Source organism: Tamandua tetradactyla, chromosome 4, assembly GCF_023851605.1.
Source record: "Tamandua tetradactyla isolate mTamTet1 chromosome 4, mTamTet1.pri, whole genome shotgun sequence".
Classification (NCBI taxonomy): Eukaryota; Metazoa; Chordata; class Mammalia; order Pilosa; family Myrmecophagidae; genus Tamandua; species Tamandua tetradactyla.
This window is the reverse complement of record NC_135330.1, coordinates 69341762-69362410: the sequence shown is the minus strand read 5'-3', so window position 1 is coordinate 69362410 and position 20649 is coordinate 69341762. Positions and strand designations below refer to the sequence as shown.

Genomic DNA, 20649 nt, shown 5'->3' with positions numbered 1-20649 from the left:
CCTTTATGGTCCGAGAAAGTGTTGTGTAAGATTTCAATCTTTTTAAATTTGTTAAGACTTGCTTTGTGACCCAGCATATGGTCTATCTTTGAGAATGATCCATGAGCACTTGAGAAAAAGGTGTATCCTGCTGTTGTGGGATGTAATGTCCTATAAATGTCTATTAAGTCTAGTTCATTTATAGTAATATTCAGATTCTCTATTTCTTTGTTGATCCTCTGTCTAGATGTTCTGTCCATTGATGAGAGTGGTGAGTTGTAGTCTCCAACTATTATGGTATATGAGTCTATTTCCCTTTTCAGTGTTTGCAGTATATTCCTCACGTATTTTGGGGCATTCTGATTCGGTGCGTAAATATTTATGATTGTTATGTCTTCTTGTTTAATTGTTCCTTTTATTAATATATAGTGTCCTTCTTTGTCTCTTTTAACTGTTTTACATTTGAAGTCTAATTTGTTGAATATTAGTATAGCCACTCCTGCTCTTTTCTGGTTGTTATTTGCATGAAATATCTTTTCCCAACCTTTCACTTTCAACCTATGTTTATCTTTGGGTCTAAGATGTGTTTCCTGTAGACAGCATATAGAAGGATCCTGTTTTTTAATCCATTCTGCCAATCTATGTCTTTTGATTGGGGAATTCAGTCCATTGACATTTAGTGTTATTACTGTTTGGATAATATTTTCCTCTAACATTTTGCCTTTTGTATTATATATATCATATCTGATTTTCCTTCTTTCTACACTCTTTTCCATATCTCTCTCTTCTGTCTTTTTGTCTCTGACTCTAGTGCTCCCTTTAGTATTTCTTGCAGAGCTGGTCTCTTGGTCACAAATTCTTTCAGTGACTTTTTGTCTGAGAATGTTTTAATTTCTCCCTCATTTTTGAAGGATAATTTTGCTGGGTATAGGAGTCTTGGTTGGCAGTTTTTCTCTTTTAGTATTTTAAATATATCATCCCACTCTCTTCTAGCTTCCATGGTTTCTGCTGAGAAATCTACACAAAACCTTATTGGGTTTCCCTTGTATGTAATGGATTGTTTTTCTCTTGCTGCTTTCAAGATCTTCTCTTTCTCTTTGACCTCTGACATTCTAACTAGTAAGTGTCTTGGAGAACGCCTATTTGGGTCTAATCTCTTTGGGGTGCGCTGCACTTCTTGGATCTGTAATTTTAGGTCTTTCATAAGAGTTGGGAAATTTTCAGTGATAATTTCTTCCATTAGTTTTTCTCCTCCTTTTCCCTTCTCTTCTCCTTCTGGGACACCCACAACACGTATATTTGTGCGGTTCATATTGTCCTTGAGTTCCCTGATACCCTGTTCAAATTTTTCCATTCTTTTCCCTATAGTTTCTGTTTCTTTTTGGAATTCAGATGTTCCATCCTCCAAATCACTAATTCTATCTTCTGTCTCTTTAAATCTATCATTGTAGCTATCCATTATTTTTTCTATGTTTGCTACTTTATCCTTCACTTCCATAAGTTCTGCTATTTGTTTTTTCAGTTTTTCTATTTCTTCTTTATGTTCAGCCCATGTCCTCTTCATGTCCTCCCTCAATTTATCGATTTCATTTTTGAAGAGGTTTTCCATTTCTGTTCGTATATTCAGCATTAGTTGTCTCAGCTCTTGTGTCTCATTTGAGCTATTGGTTTGTTCCTTTGACTGAGCCATATTCTCAATCTTTTGAGCGTGGACAGTTATCTTCTGCTGCTGGCGTCTGGGCATTTATTCAGATTTCTCTTGGTGTTGGACCCAGCAAGGTTGTAATATTTTTCTGTGAAATCTCTGGGATCTGTTTTTCTTATCTTGCCCAGTATGTGGCGCACGTGGCACACGTTTGTCTCAAGTGTTTGGAATGGGTCTCCCCCAGTCACCAATCTCCGTGGCCTGGGGATTTCGGATCCAATTCTCTCCGTTGGTTCAGGGGCCGCGCGTGGTGGGGGCGTCAGCTGCCGCGACTTGAGGGGACCCTGTGGCTGGTTGCGGGCCGCAGCGGGCTTGGGGGATTCCCCACTGGACCAGGAAGCCTCCCGTGGGGGGGTGCTACCGCTGCTTGGATAGCCCTCCTATCCGAGACTCGTATCCGCGGACTCGAAGCAGAGACTCGAAGCCGCCCGCAAAAGAGGGGTGCCGCCTGCCTCGGCTTGGGAAACTTGCTTCTCCAATACTCTCAGCCGGCCCGGAAAGGAGGGAGGGAGTAGCTCGGACCACCGCAGCTGCCGCTGATTGGGAAATCACGCGCCGCTCGGGGGTCTCACCGCAGCCAAGTCTCGCAGTCAGTCTAGCCAGCCCAGACTTTGGATAGCCCTCTGATCTGAGATTCGTAGCCGCAGACTCAAAGCCGAGACTCGAAGCCGCCCGCAGAAGAAGGGCGCCGCCTGCCTCGGCTTGGGAAACTTGCTTCTCCGATACTCTCAGCCGGCCCGGGAAGGAGGGAGGGATTAGCTCGGACCGCCGCAGCTGCGGCTGCTCGGCAAATCACGCGCTGCTCGGGGGTCTCGCCGCAGCCAAGAGTCACAGTCAGACTTGCCAGCCCAGACTTTGTATAGCCCTCTGATCCGAGACTCGTAGCTGCGGACTCGAAGCCGAGACTCGAAGCCGCCCGCAGAAGTGTGGCGCCGGCCGCCTTGGCTGGGAAGCTTGTCTCTCCGAGTCTCTCAGCCAGCCCGGGAAGGAGGGAGGGATTAGCTCGGACCGCCGCAGCTGCGGCTGCTCGGGGGTCTCGCCGCAGCCAAGTCTCGCAATCAGACTTGCCAGCCCAGACTTTGGATAGCCCCCTGATGCGAGACTCGTAGTCGCGGACTCGAAGCCGAGACTTGAAGCCGCCCGCAAAAGTGTGGCGCCGGCCGCCTTGGCTGGGAAGCTTGTCTCTCCGCGTCCCTCAGCCAGCCCGGGAAGGAGGGAGGGATTAGCTCGGACCGCCGCAGCTGCGGCTGCTCGGGAAATCGCCCGCCGCTCGGGGATCTCACTCACCGCAGCTGAGTTTCGCAGTCAGACTAACCAGCCCAGACTGGGTTACGCTGTGTGTCCATTCCCTGCTGTAGCCCCGGGAGCTGTTCTGTACCGTCTCTGTTCACCTATTAGTTGATTTGGAGTCGGAGGAACTAAGACGCATGTACCTTACTAAGCCGCCATCTTGGATCTAATAATCTGCCATTGCTTTTTAATTCTCTGCCCAACATGCAAGGATTGCAAGACTTTGTTCCCAGTTGTAGGCTCCATGTGTTTAGGTTATTTAACTGAATGGCCCAGTTAAGTTAGATTGTGTGCTATAGAAAATTTAGGTTTTGGGCAAAATAAACCTCTCTCCCTTTGGTCCTGTATATTATGTGAATTCTGAAGTACAGACAATATCATCCTTTACCCTGTATTCTGATTTACCTTAGTCTAAACCAGGTAAATTTTGTTCTTATCTGTAATTGAGGCCTTGAACTGGGTGTCTTTTATTTCTTTTCCTTGCCTTATTGCAATGACTAGAACCTCCAGTGCTATACTGAATAAGAATGATGAGAACTGATATCTTGCCTTGTTTTTGATCTTAGCAGAAAAGCATTTAGTCTTTCACCATTAGGCACAATCTTAGCTGTATGTATTTTGTAGACTGTCTTTGTCAAGTTCAGAAAGTTTCTCTCTATTCTTGTTTTACTGAGAGTTTTTATCATGAATGAGTGTTGAATTTTGTCAAATGCTTTTTCTGCATTAATTGATATGACCATGTGATTTTTCTTCTTTTTGCCTGTTAATATGATGGATTATATCAATTGATTTTCAAATATTGAACTCACTTTGTATCTCTGGAATAAACTTTACTTGGTCTTCATGTTTAATTCTTTTTATATATTGTTTTTAGTAGGGATCTTTACATCTGTATTCATGAGGGATATTAGTCTGTAATTAGTTTTCTGTTTTGTACTATCTTTGTCTGGTTTTGGAGTCAGAGTAATATTAGTTTCACAAAGAATTGGAAAGTGTTTTCTTTGCTTTTATTTTCTGGAAGAAGTGTAGAATAGGTGTTAACTCTTCAAATTTTGGTACAGTTTTCCAGTGAAAGCAGCTGGTCATGGAGATTTCTTTTTTGGGAGTTTTAAATTATGATTTTAATTTCCTTAATAATTATGGAGTTATTCAAATTATCTATTTCAGTTTGAATGTATAATACTAGTTTATGTTTTTTGAGGTCCGTTTCATATAAGTTGTCAAATTTATGTTTGTAGAGTTGTTCATAGCATGCCCATATTATCCTTTGATGTCTCTAGTGTTTGTAATGATATTCTGTTTCATTCCTAATATTTATAATTTGAATCTTCTCAGTTCTTTTGCAGTTTTCCTGTTTGTCAATTTTATTGATATTTTCAAAGAATCAGCTTGTTTCACTGGTTTTCTCTATTTTATTTTCCTGTTTTCTAATTCATTGATTTCTACTCTCATCTTTATTATTTCCTTCTTTCTGCTTGCTTTGAGTACATTCTGCTCTTTTCTTGTTAGATTCTTGGGATGGGAGCTTAGAGTATTGATTTGATTCTTTTCCTCTTTTAGTCATAAAATTTAAAATTTAGTTATAAATTTTGCTTTCAGTACTGCCTTGTTTTCATTCAGTTAAATGTATTTTTAAATTTCTCCTGAGACTTCCTTTTTGACCCATGGACTATTTAGATATGTATTGTTTAGTTTCTAAGTGTTTGGAGATTTTCCTGTTCCTTTTTTATTATCAGCTTCTAGTTGATTCCATTATGGTCAGAGAATACACTTTATATGATTTCAATTCTGTTAATTTGTTGAAGTTTGTTTTATGTCTCAAGATATGCTCTATCTTGGTAAATATTTTGTTGACACTTGTAAAGAATGTGTTTTCTGCTCTTGTTGAGCAGAGTTTTCTTTGAATTAGACCCTGTTGTTTGATGGTGTTGTTGATTCTCTGCCATGACTAGCTTTCTGTGTAGTTGCTTTATCACTTGTTCAAAGGGAATGTGGTGAATTTGTCTGTTTCTCCCTTCAGTTCTATCAGTTTTGCTTCACATATTTTGCAGCTCTGTTATTTGGTACATACATATGAAGATTGCTGTGTCTCATTGGTGGGCTGACTTTTTTTATGATTATACAACATGCTTCTCTGTCTCTTTTGTTCAGATTAGGGCATTTCTATTGCTTTATCATCAAGTTCACTTTCCTCTATTTCTTCCATTCTGCTATTGATCCTTTCTATTGAATTTTTATTTTTTATATTTTTCAGTTCCAGAATTTCCTTTTGATTCTTCATTTGTCTTCAGTTTATTTGCTGAGACTTTCTATTTCTTTAGTGAGACTTTCTCTTTTTCTTCATTTGTTTTAAGCATGTTCATAATTTCTTATAAGGTATTTTTACAATGGCTGCTTTAAAATCATTGCCAGATATTTCTGACATTTCTGTCATCTTGGTGTTGGCGTATATTAATTGTCTTTTTTTATTCTATTTGAAATTCTTGTGATTTTTTATTAAGCCTGGACATTTTAGGTATTATGTTATGAGACATAATTTAGATTTTATCTAAACCTTTAATTTTAGGTAGCTTCCTTTGACACCACTCTGACTGAGGAAGGGGAGTACCTCCTCATCACCGCCAGGTGCTGGTACAAGTCTAGGTAACCTGTCAGCCTCCATTGACACCAAGGTGTGGCTTCTCATTACTGTTGGGGTGTAGTTAGAAGTTCTAGCTCCTCATTAGGTCTCCACTGATGTCTCCCTGGCTGGGAGGGGGATGGGGACCACATTACTTACTGCTGCCCACTTGGTCTCTGCAGATACCTGGGGTGGGGGTGGGTGGCCTCATTACTTCTGGGCAGTGTTGAAAGTCCTGACTCTCCACTAGGTCTCTTCTGACACTACCACACCAGGGAGAGGGAGGAGTGCCCCAGTGCTGCTCACATGGCTCCCTACTAGGTTTTCTCTGGCACTGTCCTTAGGAATGGAAAGTAGAGTGTGGGGTGCTTACTTACAGTCTTGAGGGGATAGAAGCCTTGGCTTCCCACTCGGCCTTTGCTGTACTGAGTAAGGGTGGGTCACATACTTTATCTGTGGTGTTTGACCATAATAGAGCAGTTGTTATCTAAAAGTTTTCTGTCTCGCAAGGATATCCCTTACCCAGTTTTTTGGCTAGGGAGACCAGGTGTTTGTTGGTGCTTTACTTTATCTGAACACATTGGCATTTCCAGATTGCCAGTTTCTTCAGCTCCACATGTGGGCTATATGTGGCAAAAAGAAAAAGAAAACCCAGTGAACTCACTCTCATATCAGTTAGTTTGCCTTTTTTCTCCCGCCTTTCAGAGTCTTCTTATGTTTGTTTTATGTATGTATATAATATCCAGGGTTTTTAGTTAGACATAGAAGGAAGAATAGGGAAAGGTGCATCTACTCCATCTCCCCAGAAGTGGAAGTCCCAATGCCAGTTGATTTTATTTGCTTTTTTCTTAGAGGTCATGCCCTTTTCCTACCCCTTATCACAGGGTCCAAATGCCAATCACACTTGGTTAAGTTCCTTTTCATAAGGAGAAAATTAAAACTACAATCGTAGAAGAGCTCTGTGCATTGGTGGGAAGGGTAGAAACCTTTTTGTTCCCCAAAGATGCACTCTGGTCACTCTGTGTGGATTTTTAGCTTTCCTTTACCCACCTTCAGCCATAGGAGGGTTTAGAGATGTGAAGCTTATTTTATATTCACTAAAGAGTCTTGTACTTCTAGAAGATAAAAGAAGCAACTTCTAGAAGGAAGGAGAGGGCATTTACCCCAGATTTATAAGCTTCCTATTCTGTTCTTTCCTCTAATGATTTTCACTGATTCACTATCTACAAAAATTCAAACTCTTCCCCAGATCCACCAGGTCCTGTGGGTTTTGGTCTCTGCTCTTCTCTGAGCCCATCTAGCACATCTCTCTCTGTCACTCATGCACTTCAGCCATACCGGTTGCCTTTCTCTTCCTAAAGATATCAAGATTATTCTACCTCAGAGTTGTTACACCAGTTATGCCTTCTGTGTAGAATAATTTTTTCCACAGAAATTTGAATGGGTGGTTCTGTCTTGCCATTCATGTTTCAATTCAAACAATCTCCTGCCTCTACCCCTCAAGTTACACTTTAGCAGATCACTGTGCCCTCCTGCATATTTAGCTCTTATTACTATTCAAAATTATCTTGATTATTTACCTACTATGAGAACAAGAGTCTTGCTGTTTCTTTTGCTGCTGTGTATACAATGCCTAGAACAGTTTTTGGCTAGAGCAATGAATATTTGTTAAATAAAATTGCTTAACACCCTTTTCCTCAGTTTCTTACTTTTATCATTGTACAATAATTGCTAATAAGACAATGTTTTGTTTAGAATTAAGTGAGATAATAAATGTATGTGAAGAACTTAGTGTTGTGCTTTGCTCACAGTAAGCCAAAGAATAATTTGTTGTTGTTTCATCATGTTTATGTTTTCACTGTTATTTCTACCATAATGTTCTCTTCCATTCTCCCATACTCCTCTGTACCTGTTATAGCGCCTAATGGTCTATCAGAAGTGTCGTGAGTATTTGTTAGTGACAGATGCTGACTGGTTAGATGCTTGCAATTAAGTTCTAATTTAGTTTTCTCTTGGACATGTTTTTCTATACAGGTCCTGCAGCTGGGCTCAGACATCCTTCCCCAGTACAAGCAAGAGGCGCCAAAAACTCCCCCTCACATCATCTTACATTACTGTGTTTTTAAGACCACGTGGGATTGGATCATCTTAATCTTAACCTTCTACACAGCCATCTTGGTCCCTTACAATGTCTCCTTTAAAACCAGGCAGAACAATGTGGCCTGGCTAGTTGTGGATAGCATCGTGGATGTCATCTTTTTGGTGGACATTGTGCTAAATTTTCATACCACCTTTGTTGGACCGGCTGGGGAGGTGATATCTGACCCAAAACTCATTCGTATGAATTACCTGAAGACATGGTTTGTGATTGACCTTCTGTCCTGTTTGCCATATGATGTCATCAACGCTTTTGAGAACGTGGATGAGGTTAGTGCCTTAATGGGTGATCCAGGGAAGATTGGTTTTGCTGATCAGATTCCACCACCACTGGAGGGGAGAGAGAGTCAGGTACATCCCTCAAATCTTAGACTTTATTGTCATGTCTTTAAAGCTGAATTAAATGTGGGTCAACAGAAGAGTAATTAAATGAGTGGGAACTAGCATGAGTAATGTATACAAGGGAAGGGGCATGCTTGCTAGATATCCTGTCCTTGCTGTTCCTGTTTGTTCTTTGGAGGTTCCAAGGCAATGCATGTCAGTGAAGAAGTGTGGAAGACCAAAGGCTTCCCCACTGTTCACATGGGGTTTAAGAGAACCAAGTAGCTGAGTGGGGTTGGGGAAGAGGGAGGGTGTCCACTGGCTCAGGATCATTGGGGCTTTAGAAGCAGACATGCATTGCCACTGCACTGGTGAACCTTTCACTCAGAATATGATTGCTGAATGTCTGCCAATTGGTGATTCAAATTGTGGGGGATTTCCTGTCATCTGCTGCTAACTTTTGGCTGATTCATAGCTAATTAACTCTTGGCAACAGGTATGCCATTTATCTCCAGGTTTGCTTTTTTTGATAAATGTTGGGAGGAAATGAATTGTTTCTTTGCTAAACAAGTTTGAAGGTGACCAGTGGCTTTCGGTTGTCCATACTCTTCCTTGCCTGGATTTGCTAAGGCATCGGATGGCTATTTGTAATTTAGAGAACTAGTGGTTATTATTGGATTGCACTGTATTAGATTATTAGCCCAAGTGCTATGCAAGGAACTAAAAGAAGATAAATGTTCTATAAATGTGTTGCAGTCAGGGCATGTCCAAACAGGCATTGTCTGAATGCTTGCCTAACACATATTGCAGCAGGAAGGGGCCATTGGGCTGTTAAAGTGATTTTCTTCTTTGAGAATGCAAGGATGTCATGCCATTGCAAATGCAAATGTCAAATTCTTATCCAGCTTTTATGTTCTATGGGAATTGTAACTCCTTTTTTTCTATCTTGAATTAAGATAAGGCAGTTCATCTGGCAAGTCTTCAACCTCATTTGGCAATAGAATCCTTATTGCCTCATATTACAGAGGGTTTTAGATGTCTCAGTCTGACTGAGCTAGGTGGATAATCCAGGAAGCCATCTGGAGGTTGAGTCATGACAACGCATTTTCTCAGGGTTAATGGTTCGTGGGACTCAGCCTTGAGAAAGTTGTGAGAAATAGTGTGCTCCTTCCCAGGGAAACAAGGCTTCGCCAATGGCTTCAGGTCTTACTGATAGCATAATTATGGCTTTTTGTCTTTAAATAGGATAGGAGGATTGTGAGAGCTAGCCCCTTCCTCTGAGAGAATCAAGCTACCTACCACTTCTCTCTCCGATGAAGAGTAGCTCTTTCTACAGAATGCTGCTAAGTGCACAACTGGAGGGAGAGAGAGTGGATGTTCAGATGCTTTAGCCTTGGAGTAACCTCTGCTTTTTTCTGTGTGATGTATTTTAATATTGTACTGGTTTGAAAGGATATATGTACCCTTGAAAAGCCATGTTTTAATCAAAATCCCATTTCGTAAAGGTAGAACAATCACTATTCAATATTGTATGTAATTAGATCATTTCCCTGGAGATGTAATCAAATCAAGAGTGGTTGTTAAGCTGGATTAGGGGAGATGTGTCTCCATCCATGTGGGTGGGTTTTGATTAGTTTCTGGAGTCCTATAAAAGAGGGAACATTTTGGAGATGAAAGGGATTCAGAGAGAGCAGAGAAGAGCAACATAGCCACAAGAAGCAAGGAGCCTACAAGCCAGCGACCTTTGGAGATGGAGAAGGAAAATGCCTCCTGGGGAGCTTCATGAAACAGGAAGCCAGGAGGGAAAGCTAGCAGATGATGCTGTGTTCGCCACCTGCCTTTCCATATGAGAGAGAAACCCTGACTGTGTTCGCCATGTGCCTTCTCCCTTGAGAGAGAGAGACCCTGAACTTCATTGGTCTTCTTGAACCAAGGTATCTTTCCCTGGATGCCTTAGGTTGGACGTTTCAATAGACTTATTTTAACTAGGACATTTTCTTGGCCATAGAACTGTAAACTAGCAACTTATTAAATTCTGCTTTTTAAAAGTCATTCTGTTTCTGGTATATTGCATTCCAGCAGCTAGCAAACTAGAACAAATATACTTTAAAATCCCAAGGACTAATTCTCTGGGTAACTTGTATGAATTTTGTAGGTGGATTAAATGAGTTGAGACTGAACATTTACAGGAACAGAGTCATCCCTAAAGTGATTCTTAAATGTAAATTTCAGTGCATGTTGGGCGTGATATTTTTTCTCTGTGAGCACATTTCTAGAAAATTGTATGTTATTAAGGAAAATATGATCACTTTGGTTTAGGTAATTCAAATGAATTATCTCAGTCTAAGAGAGCTTCTTATACACATATGGGAAATTAAATTTAACTTAAAAAAATACTTGGCTTTTAAAAATAAAACATTTGCTGCTTATAGCAATGGCACTGAAATTTTGTAAATAAGTAGAACAATTCTTCAGCTTCCAAGGTTTCTTATTAAAAAAATCTATAGGTTACCAGATGGAGAGCTTCTCCCCAACTACTATGTATGTTGGGTTGCAATTCCTTTGTTGTTAACTGTGAGTAGCCCTCACATGGTTTCTAATTTCTAAATTCATGAAATAGATTGGTAGATATGAAGAATTCCAGTTTTCTGTAACTTTCTAGTTGGCAAAGAGTTGTGTATTAAAGCTCTTACTACTGCCTCTTAATAAAAAATAATACACAAGGAGACAGGGAAAGATGGAAGTGAAGGGAGGTATGGAATTTAGTTAGTCCTCTGTGGTGGCTAGTGAATAACTAGGAACTGACTGGAACAATTGTTTAGGGGACTTACATGACTGGACACAGATTGTATACCAGTGTGGAATGGGTGGAAGGGCAAAGATCACTGCACAGAACTGTAAATTTTCTTAACTGTGGAGGCTGGCACCCATCCCCCACTGGCATAGCAGGTTGCTTTGGAGTTACTCCCCATGGGAAAAAGAAGCAGATTCTAGTAGGAGCAAAGGAAGACAGCTCAATCAAGTTTCAGTTGTGGAATTAATGAATAAATTTAGACATGTGAATACAAGCTCTGAGCACAGATAAACCTGGAGCAAGCATTAAAGGAACTTGGAGGTTTTTCTCCAGCAGAGAGGAAGCAGAGAGGAAGTGGGGAAAAGGAGCACATAGAGCTAGATACCAGTTCAAGCTCTTGACTGACAAACCCAGGGGGCTGGTGTCTGCTCTGAAAAGGATTCCTTTTTTTCTTCAGTTTTTAACAGCCCATTAAAATAAAGCTGCAGGCATTCTCAGGTTTCAGAACTGCCCCAGGCAAGGGTGGATTTAAGGTATGTCTGAGAGATAAAATAAGGTGAAGGAAATAATTCCTAAGGGTGTATTTCCCCCCAGAGTGTGGGTGGGAGGCAGGACCCATCACAATTGGCAACTCTCATTTAGAGAATTCAGCCCTCAGGGATTGGGTAATATAAACAGTTTAGGCCTACCTTTTGCCTCCAACTCTATCTCAGCCTGACTCCTGGCAGGGACAGGGTCTGTTAAGAATTAAAGTCACCATACCACTTTATACCAGTGGGGACCTGTGGGCTGAGAAACATCACCTTCTGGGCAGGATAGGAAAAGCATCAGGGTCTCACAGGAAAGACTGGCATCCTGCTAGGTCTCATCCTCAGGGGACCTTAATACTGATTATACCTTATTCCTGAGTCCTGGGCCTGTCTTGTCTGGGAAAACCTGATTGGGGTTGATCCTATGTGGTAGGACAAGGACCAGAAAAACAAGAGCTGAAAAATTCTGATCAATTAAACAGAAGCTATGTAAGAAGTCTAGAATAAGTTGAACTGAATGTCAAAGAACTGATAGAGAACAAAGCTGACAACAAGAAAACCTTAGGTAAAAGAGAAAATATCCTCCAGAATAAACTAGTCAAGGCAATTGATGCCGACACATCAGCAAAAAAATCATGTCATATTAGGAAGAACAAAGATACAGTCTAAAGGAACAAATTAGCACTTCAAATAAGATACAGGAGTTGAAACCACTCATTAAAGAAGTCCAAACAAATCTTCTAAATCAAATAAAAAATCAAAGCAGTGAGTTGAAAGAAAACATGACAAAAAGGATGAAGGATATAAAGAAGCCATTGTGTGACCCTACAGAAGAACTCAAAAACTAGAAGCAAATTTGAAGAGGCAGAAGAAAGGATTAGTGAACTAGAAAACAGGACATCTGGAATCCTACACACAAATGAACAGTTTTTTTTTTCTGGAAAAGAATGGAAAAATATGAACCTTAATACCCACAATTGGATGAGCCATGTCTCCATGGAGCTAATCCAATCAAGTTTCTAACCTACAGTACTGGATAGGGATTAAAAAGAAACAGGGGTGCAAGGATAGTCAGTGGTAGAATTATCACCTGTCATGTGGGAGACCCAGATTCAATTCCCAGTCCATGCACTTCCCCCTTTCAAACCAGCACAGCATATAAAACTCCTAAAGACAGATGGTAGAAGTAGTGCTTTTACAGTAATAATATTAAATGTTAATGGATTAAACTTCCCAGTCACAAGATGTAGATGGATAGAGTGGATTAAAAAACAGGAACAATCTATATGCTGTCTACAAGAGACTAACTTTAGACCCAAGGAAAAAATAGGTTGAAATCGAAAGGTTGGAAAAAGATATTTCATGCAGATACCAACCAGAAAAGAGCAGGAGTAACTATACAAATATCGACAAATTAGACTTGAAATGTAAAACAAAATAGATAAAGAAGGACTCTATATATTAATAAAAGGGCCAATTCATTGAGAAAACATAACAATCATAAATATTTATGTACCAAGCCAGAGTGTCCCAACGTAAGTGAGGGAAACACTGAGAGGAGAAGTAGTTACCACTACCATAGTAGTTGGAGACTTGACTACACCATTCTCATCAATGGATAGAACATCTAGATACAGAGGATCAATAAGAAAACAGAGATTTTTGAATAGTATGATAAATGAATTAGACTTAACAGACATTTACAGAACATTATAGCCCACAAGAGCAGGATATACATTTTTCCTAAGTGCTCATGGATCATTATCCAGGATAGACACATGTTGGGTCACAAAACAAAGCTCAGTAAATTTTAAAAGATTGAAATTATATTGAACACTTTCTCGGATCATAAAGGAATGAAGTTGGAAATCAATAACAGAGGGAATACTGGAAAATTCTCAATTATGTGGAGGCTAAACAGCACACTCCTAAACAACCAGTGGATTTAGGAAGAAATTATGAGAGTAATCATAAGTATCTTGGGCAAATAAAAATGAGAACACAAGTTATGCAGTGCAGTAAAGGTGGTGCTGAGAGGGTAATTTATTGCCCTGAATGCCTATATTAAAAAAGAAGAGAGAGCAAAAATAGAGGAATTAACTGTTCACCTAGAGAAAGACAGCAAACTGACCCCAAAGAAAATAGAAGGAGAGATATAACAAAGATTAGGGCAGAAATAAATGAAATTGAGATCTTGAAAACAGTATATAGAATCAACAAAATCAGAAGCTGGTTCTTTTGAGAAAATCAATAAATTTGATGAATCCTTAGGTAAGCTAACAACAAAAAAGAAGAAAAAAAAACAGAAAGAGGATGCAAATAAATAAAATAAAAAATGACAGGGGGAACATAGCTACTGACCCTTCAAAATAAGGGAGATAATGAGATGATACTATGAGCAACTATATGCTAACAAACTAGACAACTTAAATGAAATGCACAGCTTCCTAGGAAAGCATGAACAACCAGCACTGACTCAAGAAGAAATAGAAGACCTTAACAAAGCAATCACAAGTAAAGAGATTGAATCAGTCATCAAAAATCTCCCAAAAAAGAGAAGTTCAAGACCATATGGCTTCACATGTGAATTCTACCAAGTACTCAAGAAAGAATTAGTACCAATCCTGTTCATTAATCCAAATAAATAGAAAAGGAGGGAAAGCTACCTAACTCATTCTATGAAGCCAACACTACCCTAATACCAAAGCCAGACAAAGATACTACAAGAAAAGAAAATTACAGATCAATCTCTTTAATAAATGTAGACACAAAAATCCTCAACAAAATGCTTGGAAATTGAATCCAATGACTCATTTAAAACATTATACATCATGACCAACTAGGTTTTCTTCCAAGTATGCAATGCTGGTTCAACAGGAAAATTATTTAATGTAATATACCACATAACATTAATAAATCAAAGGGGAAAAACTACATGACCATCTCGATTGATGCAGAAAAGGCGTTTGATAAAATTCAACATCCTTTCTTGATGTACACTCCTTAAAATATAGGAATAGAAAGAAACTTCCTTGACATAATAAAGGGAATATATGAAAACCTACAGCTAACATCATACTCAGTGGGGAATGACTGAAAGCTTTCCCTCTAAGGTCAGAAACAAGTCAAGGATGCCTGCTGCCACCATTGTTATTCAACATTGTGCTGGAAGATCTTGCTAGAGCAGTCAGAAGAAAAAGAAAAAATAAAAGGCATCCATATTGGAAAGAAAGAAGTAAAACTCTGACTGTTTACAGATGACATGATCCTTTACGTAGAGAATCCTTGAAAATCTACAGTTAAAACTACTAAAGCTAATAAGTGAGTACATCATGGTGGCAGGATACAAGATCAACATGCAAAACCAGTAGTGTTTCTTTAAAACAATAATGAGCAATATGAGGAGGAAATCAAGAAAAATATTCCATTTATAATACCAACTAAAAGAAACAAATATTCAGGAATAATATAACCAAGGACATAAAAGATCTATACACAGAAAATTACAAAAAAAAAATGCTAAAAGAAATCAAGGAAGGCCTAAATAAATGGAAGGACATACCATGTTCACGGAGTGGAACATTAAGCATAGTTAAGATGTCAGCTCTACCCAAATTGATTTATAGACCTATTGCAATGCCAGTTAAATCTCAAAAACTTACTTTGCAGAAATATTTATTTGGAAGGGCAGGGTATGCCAAATAGCTAAAAATATCTTGAGGAAGAAAAATGAATGGAAGGTCTAACACCAGTAGACTTTAAATTATATTACAAAGCCACAGTGGACAAAACATCATGGAACTGGCCTAAAGATAAATATACTGACCAATGGAATCTAATTGAGTGTTCAGAAATTTACCCTGCTATCTACAGACAACTGATCTTTGATAAGGCAGTCAAGTCAACTCAGTGGGGCAGAGCAGCCTCTTCAGCAGATCCAGGTGAAGAACTGGATATCCATATCCAAAAGAATGAAAGAGGACCTTTTTCTCATATCTTACAGAAAAATGAACTCAAAATGGATTACAGACCTCAACATTAGTGCTAAGACCATAAAACTTTTAGAAGAAAATGTAGGGCAGTATCTTAAAGATCTTATGATAGGAAGTGGTTTCCTACACCTTACACCGAAAGTGGAGCAATGAAAGAATAAATAAATGGGGTCTCTTCAAAATTGACTATCTTTGTGCATCCAAGGACTTTGTTAGGAAAGTAAAAAGGTAGCCTAACTAATGGGAGACAATATTTGGAAACCACATATCAGATAAGGGTTTTAAATGCAGAATATATAAAGAAATCCTGCAACTCAACAACAAAAAAGAAAACCCAATTTAAAAATGGGCGAAAAACATGAGCAGGCACTTTTCCAAAGAGGGAAATACAAGTGGCTCAAAATCATATGAAAAAATGTTCAGCTTCACTAGCTGTTATGGAAACAAATCAAAGCCACAATAAAATATCATCTCACCCACTAGAATGGCCATTACGAAAAAAGCCAGAACAACAAATGAAAGTCGCCTTTGTAAGGTGTTGAAAATGGATGGCGTATGAAAAAAATACAAGCAATGCAAGCAAGAATCTACAGTTAACAGTAACATTGTAATATTCTTCCATTAATTATAACAAAGGCAATATACTAAAGCTAAATGTCAATTAACGGGAATATAAGGGAGGAATATAGGATTCTTGTTGTTGTTTCTCCTTTTTATTATTTTTTTATTAATTAAAGAAAAAAGAAATTAACACAACATTTAGAAATCATTCCATTCTACATATGCAATCAGTAATTCTTAACATCATCACATAGATGCATGATCATCATTTCTTAGTACATTTGCATCAATTTAGGAAAAGAACTAGCAAAACAACAGAAAAGATATAGAATGTTAATATAGAGAAAAAAAGAAAAAAAGGAAAAAGAAAAAAAAGACAAACAAACAAACAGACAGACAAAAGAAAAAAGCCTATAGCTCAGATGCAGCTTCATTCAGTGTTTTAACATGATTACTTTACAATTAGGTATTATTGTGCTGTCCATTTTTGAGTTTTGGTATCTAGTCCTGTTGCACAGTCTGTATCCCTTCAGCTCCAATTACCCATTATCTTACCCTGTTTCTAACTCCTGCTGGACTCTGTTACCAATGACATATTCCAAGTTTATTCTCAAATGTCGGTTCACATCAGTGGGACCATACAGTATTTGTCCTTTAGTTTTTGGCTAGTCTCACTCAGCATAATGTTCTCTAGGTCCATCCATGTTACTACATGCTTCATAAGTTTATTCTGTCTTAAAGCTGCATAATATTGCATCGTATGTATATGCCACAGTTTGTTTAGCCACTCTTCTGTTGATGGACATTTTGGCTGTTTCCATCTCTTTGCAATTGTAAATAACGCTGCTATAAACATTGGTGTGCAAATGTCCGTTTGTGTCTTTGCCTTTAAGTCCTTTGAGTATATACCTAGCAATGGTATTGCTGGGTCATATGGCAATTCTATATTCAGCTTTTTGAGGAACCGCCAAACTGCCTTCCACAGTGGTTGCACCATTTGACATTCCCACCAACAGTGGATAAGTGTGCCTCTTTCTCCGCATCCTCTCCAGCACTTGTCATTTTCTGTTTTGTTGATAATGGCCATTCTGGTGGGTGTGAGATGATATCTCATTGTGGTTTTGATTTGCATTTCTCTAATGGCCAGGGACATTGAGCATCTCTTCATGTGCCTTTTGGCCATTTGTATTTCCTCTTCTGGTAGGTGTCTGTTCCAGTCTTTTTCCCATTTTGTAATTGGGTTGGCTGTCTTTTTGTTGTTGAGTTGGATAATCTCTTTATAAATTCTGGATACTAGACCTTTATCTGATATGTCGTTTCCAAATATTGTCTCCCATTGTGTAGGCTGTCTTTCTACTTTCTTGATGGAGTTCTTTGATGCACAAAAGTGTTTAATTTTGTAGAGCTCCCATTTATTTATTTCCTTCTTCAGTGCTCTTGCTTTAGGTTTAAGGTCCATAAAACCTCCTCCAGTTGTAAGATCCATAAGATATCTCCCAACATTTTCCTCTATCTGTTTTATGGTCTTAGACCTAATGTTTAGATCTTTGATCCATTTTGAGTTAACTTTTGTATAGGGTGTGAGAGATGGGTCTTCTTTCATTCTTTTGCATATGGATATCCAGTTCTCTAGGCACCATTTATTGAAGAGACTGCTCTGTCCCAGGTGAGTTGGCTTGACTGCCTTATCAAAGATAAAATGTCCATAGATGAGAGGGTCTATATCTGAGCACTCTATTCGATTCCATTGGTCGATATATCTATCTTTATGCCAATACCATGCTGTTTTGACCACTGTGGCTTCATAATATGCCTTAAAGTCAGGCAGCGCGAGACCTCCAGCTTCGTTTTTTTTCCTCAAGATGTTTTTAGCAATTCGGGGCACCCTGCCCTTCCAGATAAATTTGCTTATTGGTTTTTCTATTTCTGAAAAATAAGTTGTTGGGATTTTGATTGGTATTGCATTGAATCTGTAAATCAATTTAGGTAGGATTGACATCTTAACTATATTTAGTCTTCCAATCCATGAACACGGTATGCCCTTCCATCTATTTAGGTCTTCTGTGATTTCTTTTAGCAGTTTTTTGTAGTTTTCTTTATATAGGTTTTTTGTCTCTTTAGTTAAATTTATTCCTAGGTATTTTATTCTTTTAGTTGCAATTGTAAATGGGATTCGTTTCTTGATTTCCCCCTCAGCTTGTTCATTACTAGTGTATAGAAATGCTACAGATTTTTGAATGTTGATCTTGTAACCTGCTACTTTGCTGTACTCATTTATTAGCTCTAGTAGTTTTGTTGTGGGTTTTTCCGGGTTTTCGACGTATGGTATCATATCGTCTGCAAACAGTGATAGTTTTACTTCTTCCTTTCCAATTTTGATGCCTTGTATTTCTTTTTCTTGTCTACTTGCTCTGGCTAGAACCTCCAACACAATGTTGAATAATAGTGGTGATAATGGACATCCTTGTCTTGTTCCTGATCTTAGGGGGAAAGTTTTCAATTTTTCCCCATTGAGGATGATATTAGCTGTGGGTTTTTCATATATTCCCTCTATTATTATAAGGAAGTTCCCTTGTATTCCTATCTTTTGAAGTGTTTTCAACAGGAAAGGATGTTGAATCTTGTCAAATGCCTTCTCTGCATCAATTGAGATGATCATGTGATTTTTCTGCTTTGATTTGTTGATATGGTGTATTACATTAATTGATTTTCTTATGTTGAACCATCCTTGCATACCTGGGATGAATCCTACTTGGTCATGATGTATAATTCTTTTAATGTGTTGTTGGATACGATTTGCTAGAATTTTATTGAGGATTTTTGCATCTATATTCATTAGAGAGATTGGTCTGTAGTTTTCTTTTTTTGTAATATCTTTGCCTGGTTTTGGTATGAGGGTGATGTTGGCTTCATAGAATGAATTAGGCAGTTTTCCCTCCACTTCGATTTTTTTGAAGAGTTTGAGGAGAGTTGGTACTAATTCTTTCTGGAATGTTTGATAAAATTCACATGTGAAGCCATCTGGTCCTGGACTTTTCTTTTTAGGAAGCTTTTGGATGACTGATTCAATTTCTTTACTTGTGATTGGTTTGTTGAGGTCATCTATGTCTTCTTGAGTCAAAGTTGGTTGTTCATGTCTTTCCAGGAACCCGTCCATTTCATCTAAATTGTTGTATTTATTAGCGTAAAGTTGTTCATAGTATCCTGTTATTACCTCCTTTATTTCTGTGAGGTCAGTAGTTATGTCTCCTCTTCCATTTCTGATCTTATTTATTTGCATCCTCTCTCTTCTTCTTTTTGTCAGTCTTGCTAAGGGCCCATCAATCTTATTGATTTTCTCATAGAACCAACTTCTGGTCTTATTGATTTTCTCTATTGTTTTCATGTTTTCAATTTCATTTATTTCTGCTCTAATCTTTGTTATTTCTTTCCTTTTGCTTGCTTTGGGCTTAGTTTGCTGTTCTTTCTCCAGTTCTTCCAATTGAACAGTTAATTCCTGCATTTTTGCCTTTTCTTCTTTTCTGATATAGGCATTTAGGGCAATAAATTTCCCTCTTAGCACTGCCTTTGCTGCGTCCCATAAGTTTTGATATGTTGTGTTTTCGTTTTCATTTGCCTCGAGGTATTTACTAATTTCTCTTGCAATTTCTTCTTTGACCCACTTGTTGTTTAAGAGTGTGTTGTTGAGCCTCCACATATTTGTGAATTTTCTGGCACTCTGCCTATTTTTGATTTCCAACTTCATTCCTTTATGATCCGAGAAAGTGTTGTGTATGATTTCTATCTTCTTAAATTTGTTAAGACTTGCTTTGTGACCCAGCATATGGTCTATCTTTGAGAATGATCCATGAGCACTTGAGAAAAAGGTGTATCCTCCTGTTGTGGGGTGTAATGTCCTATAAATGTCTGTTAAGTCTAGCTCATTTATAGTAATATTCAGATTCTCTATTTCTTTATTGATCCTCTGTCTAAATGTTCTGTCCATTGATGAGAGTGGTGAATTGAAGTCTCCAACTACTATGGTATATGTGTCTATTTCCCTTTTCAGTGTTTGCAATGTATTCCTCACGTATTTTGGGGCATTCTGGTTCGGTGCGTAAATATTTATGATTGTTATGTCTTCTTGTTTAATTGTTCCTTTTATTAGTATATAGTGTCCGTCTTTGTCTCTTTTAACTGTTTTACATTTGAAGTCTAATTTGTTGGATATTAGTATAGCTACTCCTGCTCTTTTCTGGTTGTTATTTGCATGAAATATCTTTTCCCAACCTTTCACTTTCAACCTATGTTTATCTTTGGGTCTAAGATGTGTTTCCTGTAGATAGCGTATAGAAGGATCCGGTTTTTTAATCCATTCTGCCAGTCTATGTCTTTTGATTGGGGAATTCAGTCCATTAACATTTAGTGTTATTACTGTTTGGATAATATTTTCCTCTACCATTTTGCCTTTTGTATTATATACATCATATCTGATTTTCCTTCTTTCTACCCTCTTCTCCTTACCTCTCTCTTCTGTCTTTTCGTATCTGACTCTAGTGCTCCCTTTAGTATTTCTTGCAGAGCTGTTCTCTTGGTCACAAATTCTCTCAGTGACTTTTTGTCTGAGAATGTTTTAATTTCTCCCTCATTTTTGAAGGACTGTTTTACTGGATATAGAATTCTTGGTTGGCAGTTTTTCTCTTTTAGTAATTTAAATATAT

General features: G+C 38.4%; 1 protein-coding gene across 12 annotated transcripts in view; it reads left to right on the top strand.

The window, feature by feature from the left end:
• The window catches only part of KCNH1 (potassium voltage-gated channel subfamily H member 1), a 560131-nt gene that overhangs the window by 140828 nt on the left and 398654 nt on the right, over nt 1-20649 (top strand). For 9 of the 12 annotated variants that reach the window (XM_077157706.1, XM_077157703.1, XM_077157707.1 and 6 more), the window contains one exon: nt 7629-8102. The exons of 1 other annotated variant lie outside the window; for it this stretch is intronic. In XM_077157706.1, the coding sequence (XP_077013821.1) occupies nt 7629-8102 (474 nt within the window). The remainder of the gene's footprint in view (nt 1-7628; nt 8103-20649) is intronic. 2 more of the 12 variants (XM_077157711.1, XM_077157714.1) reach the window with 1 other exon arrangement.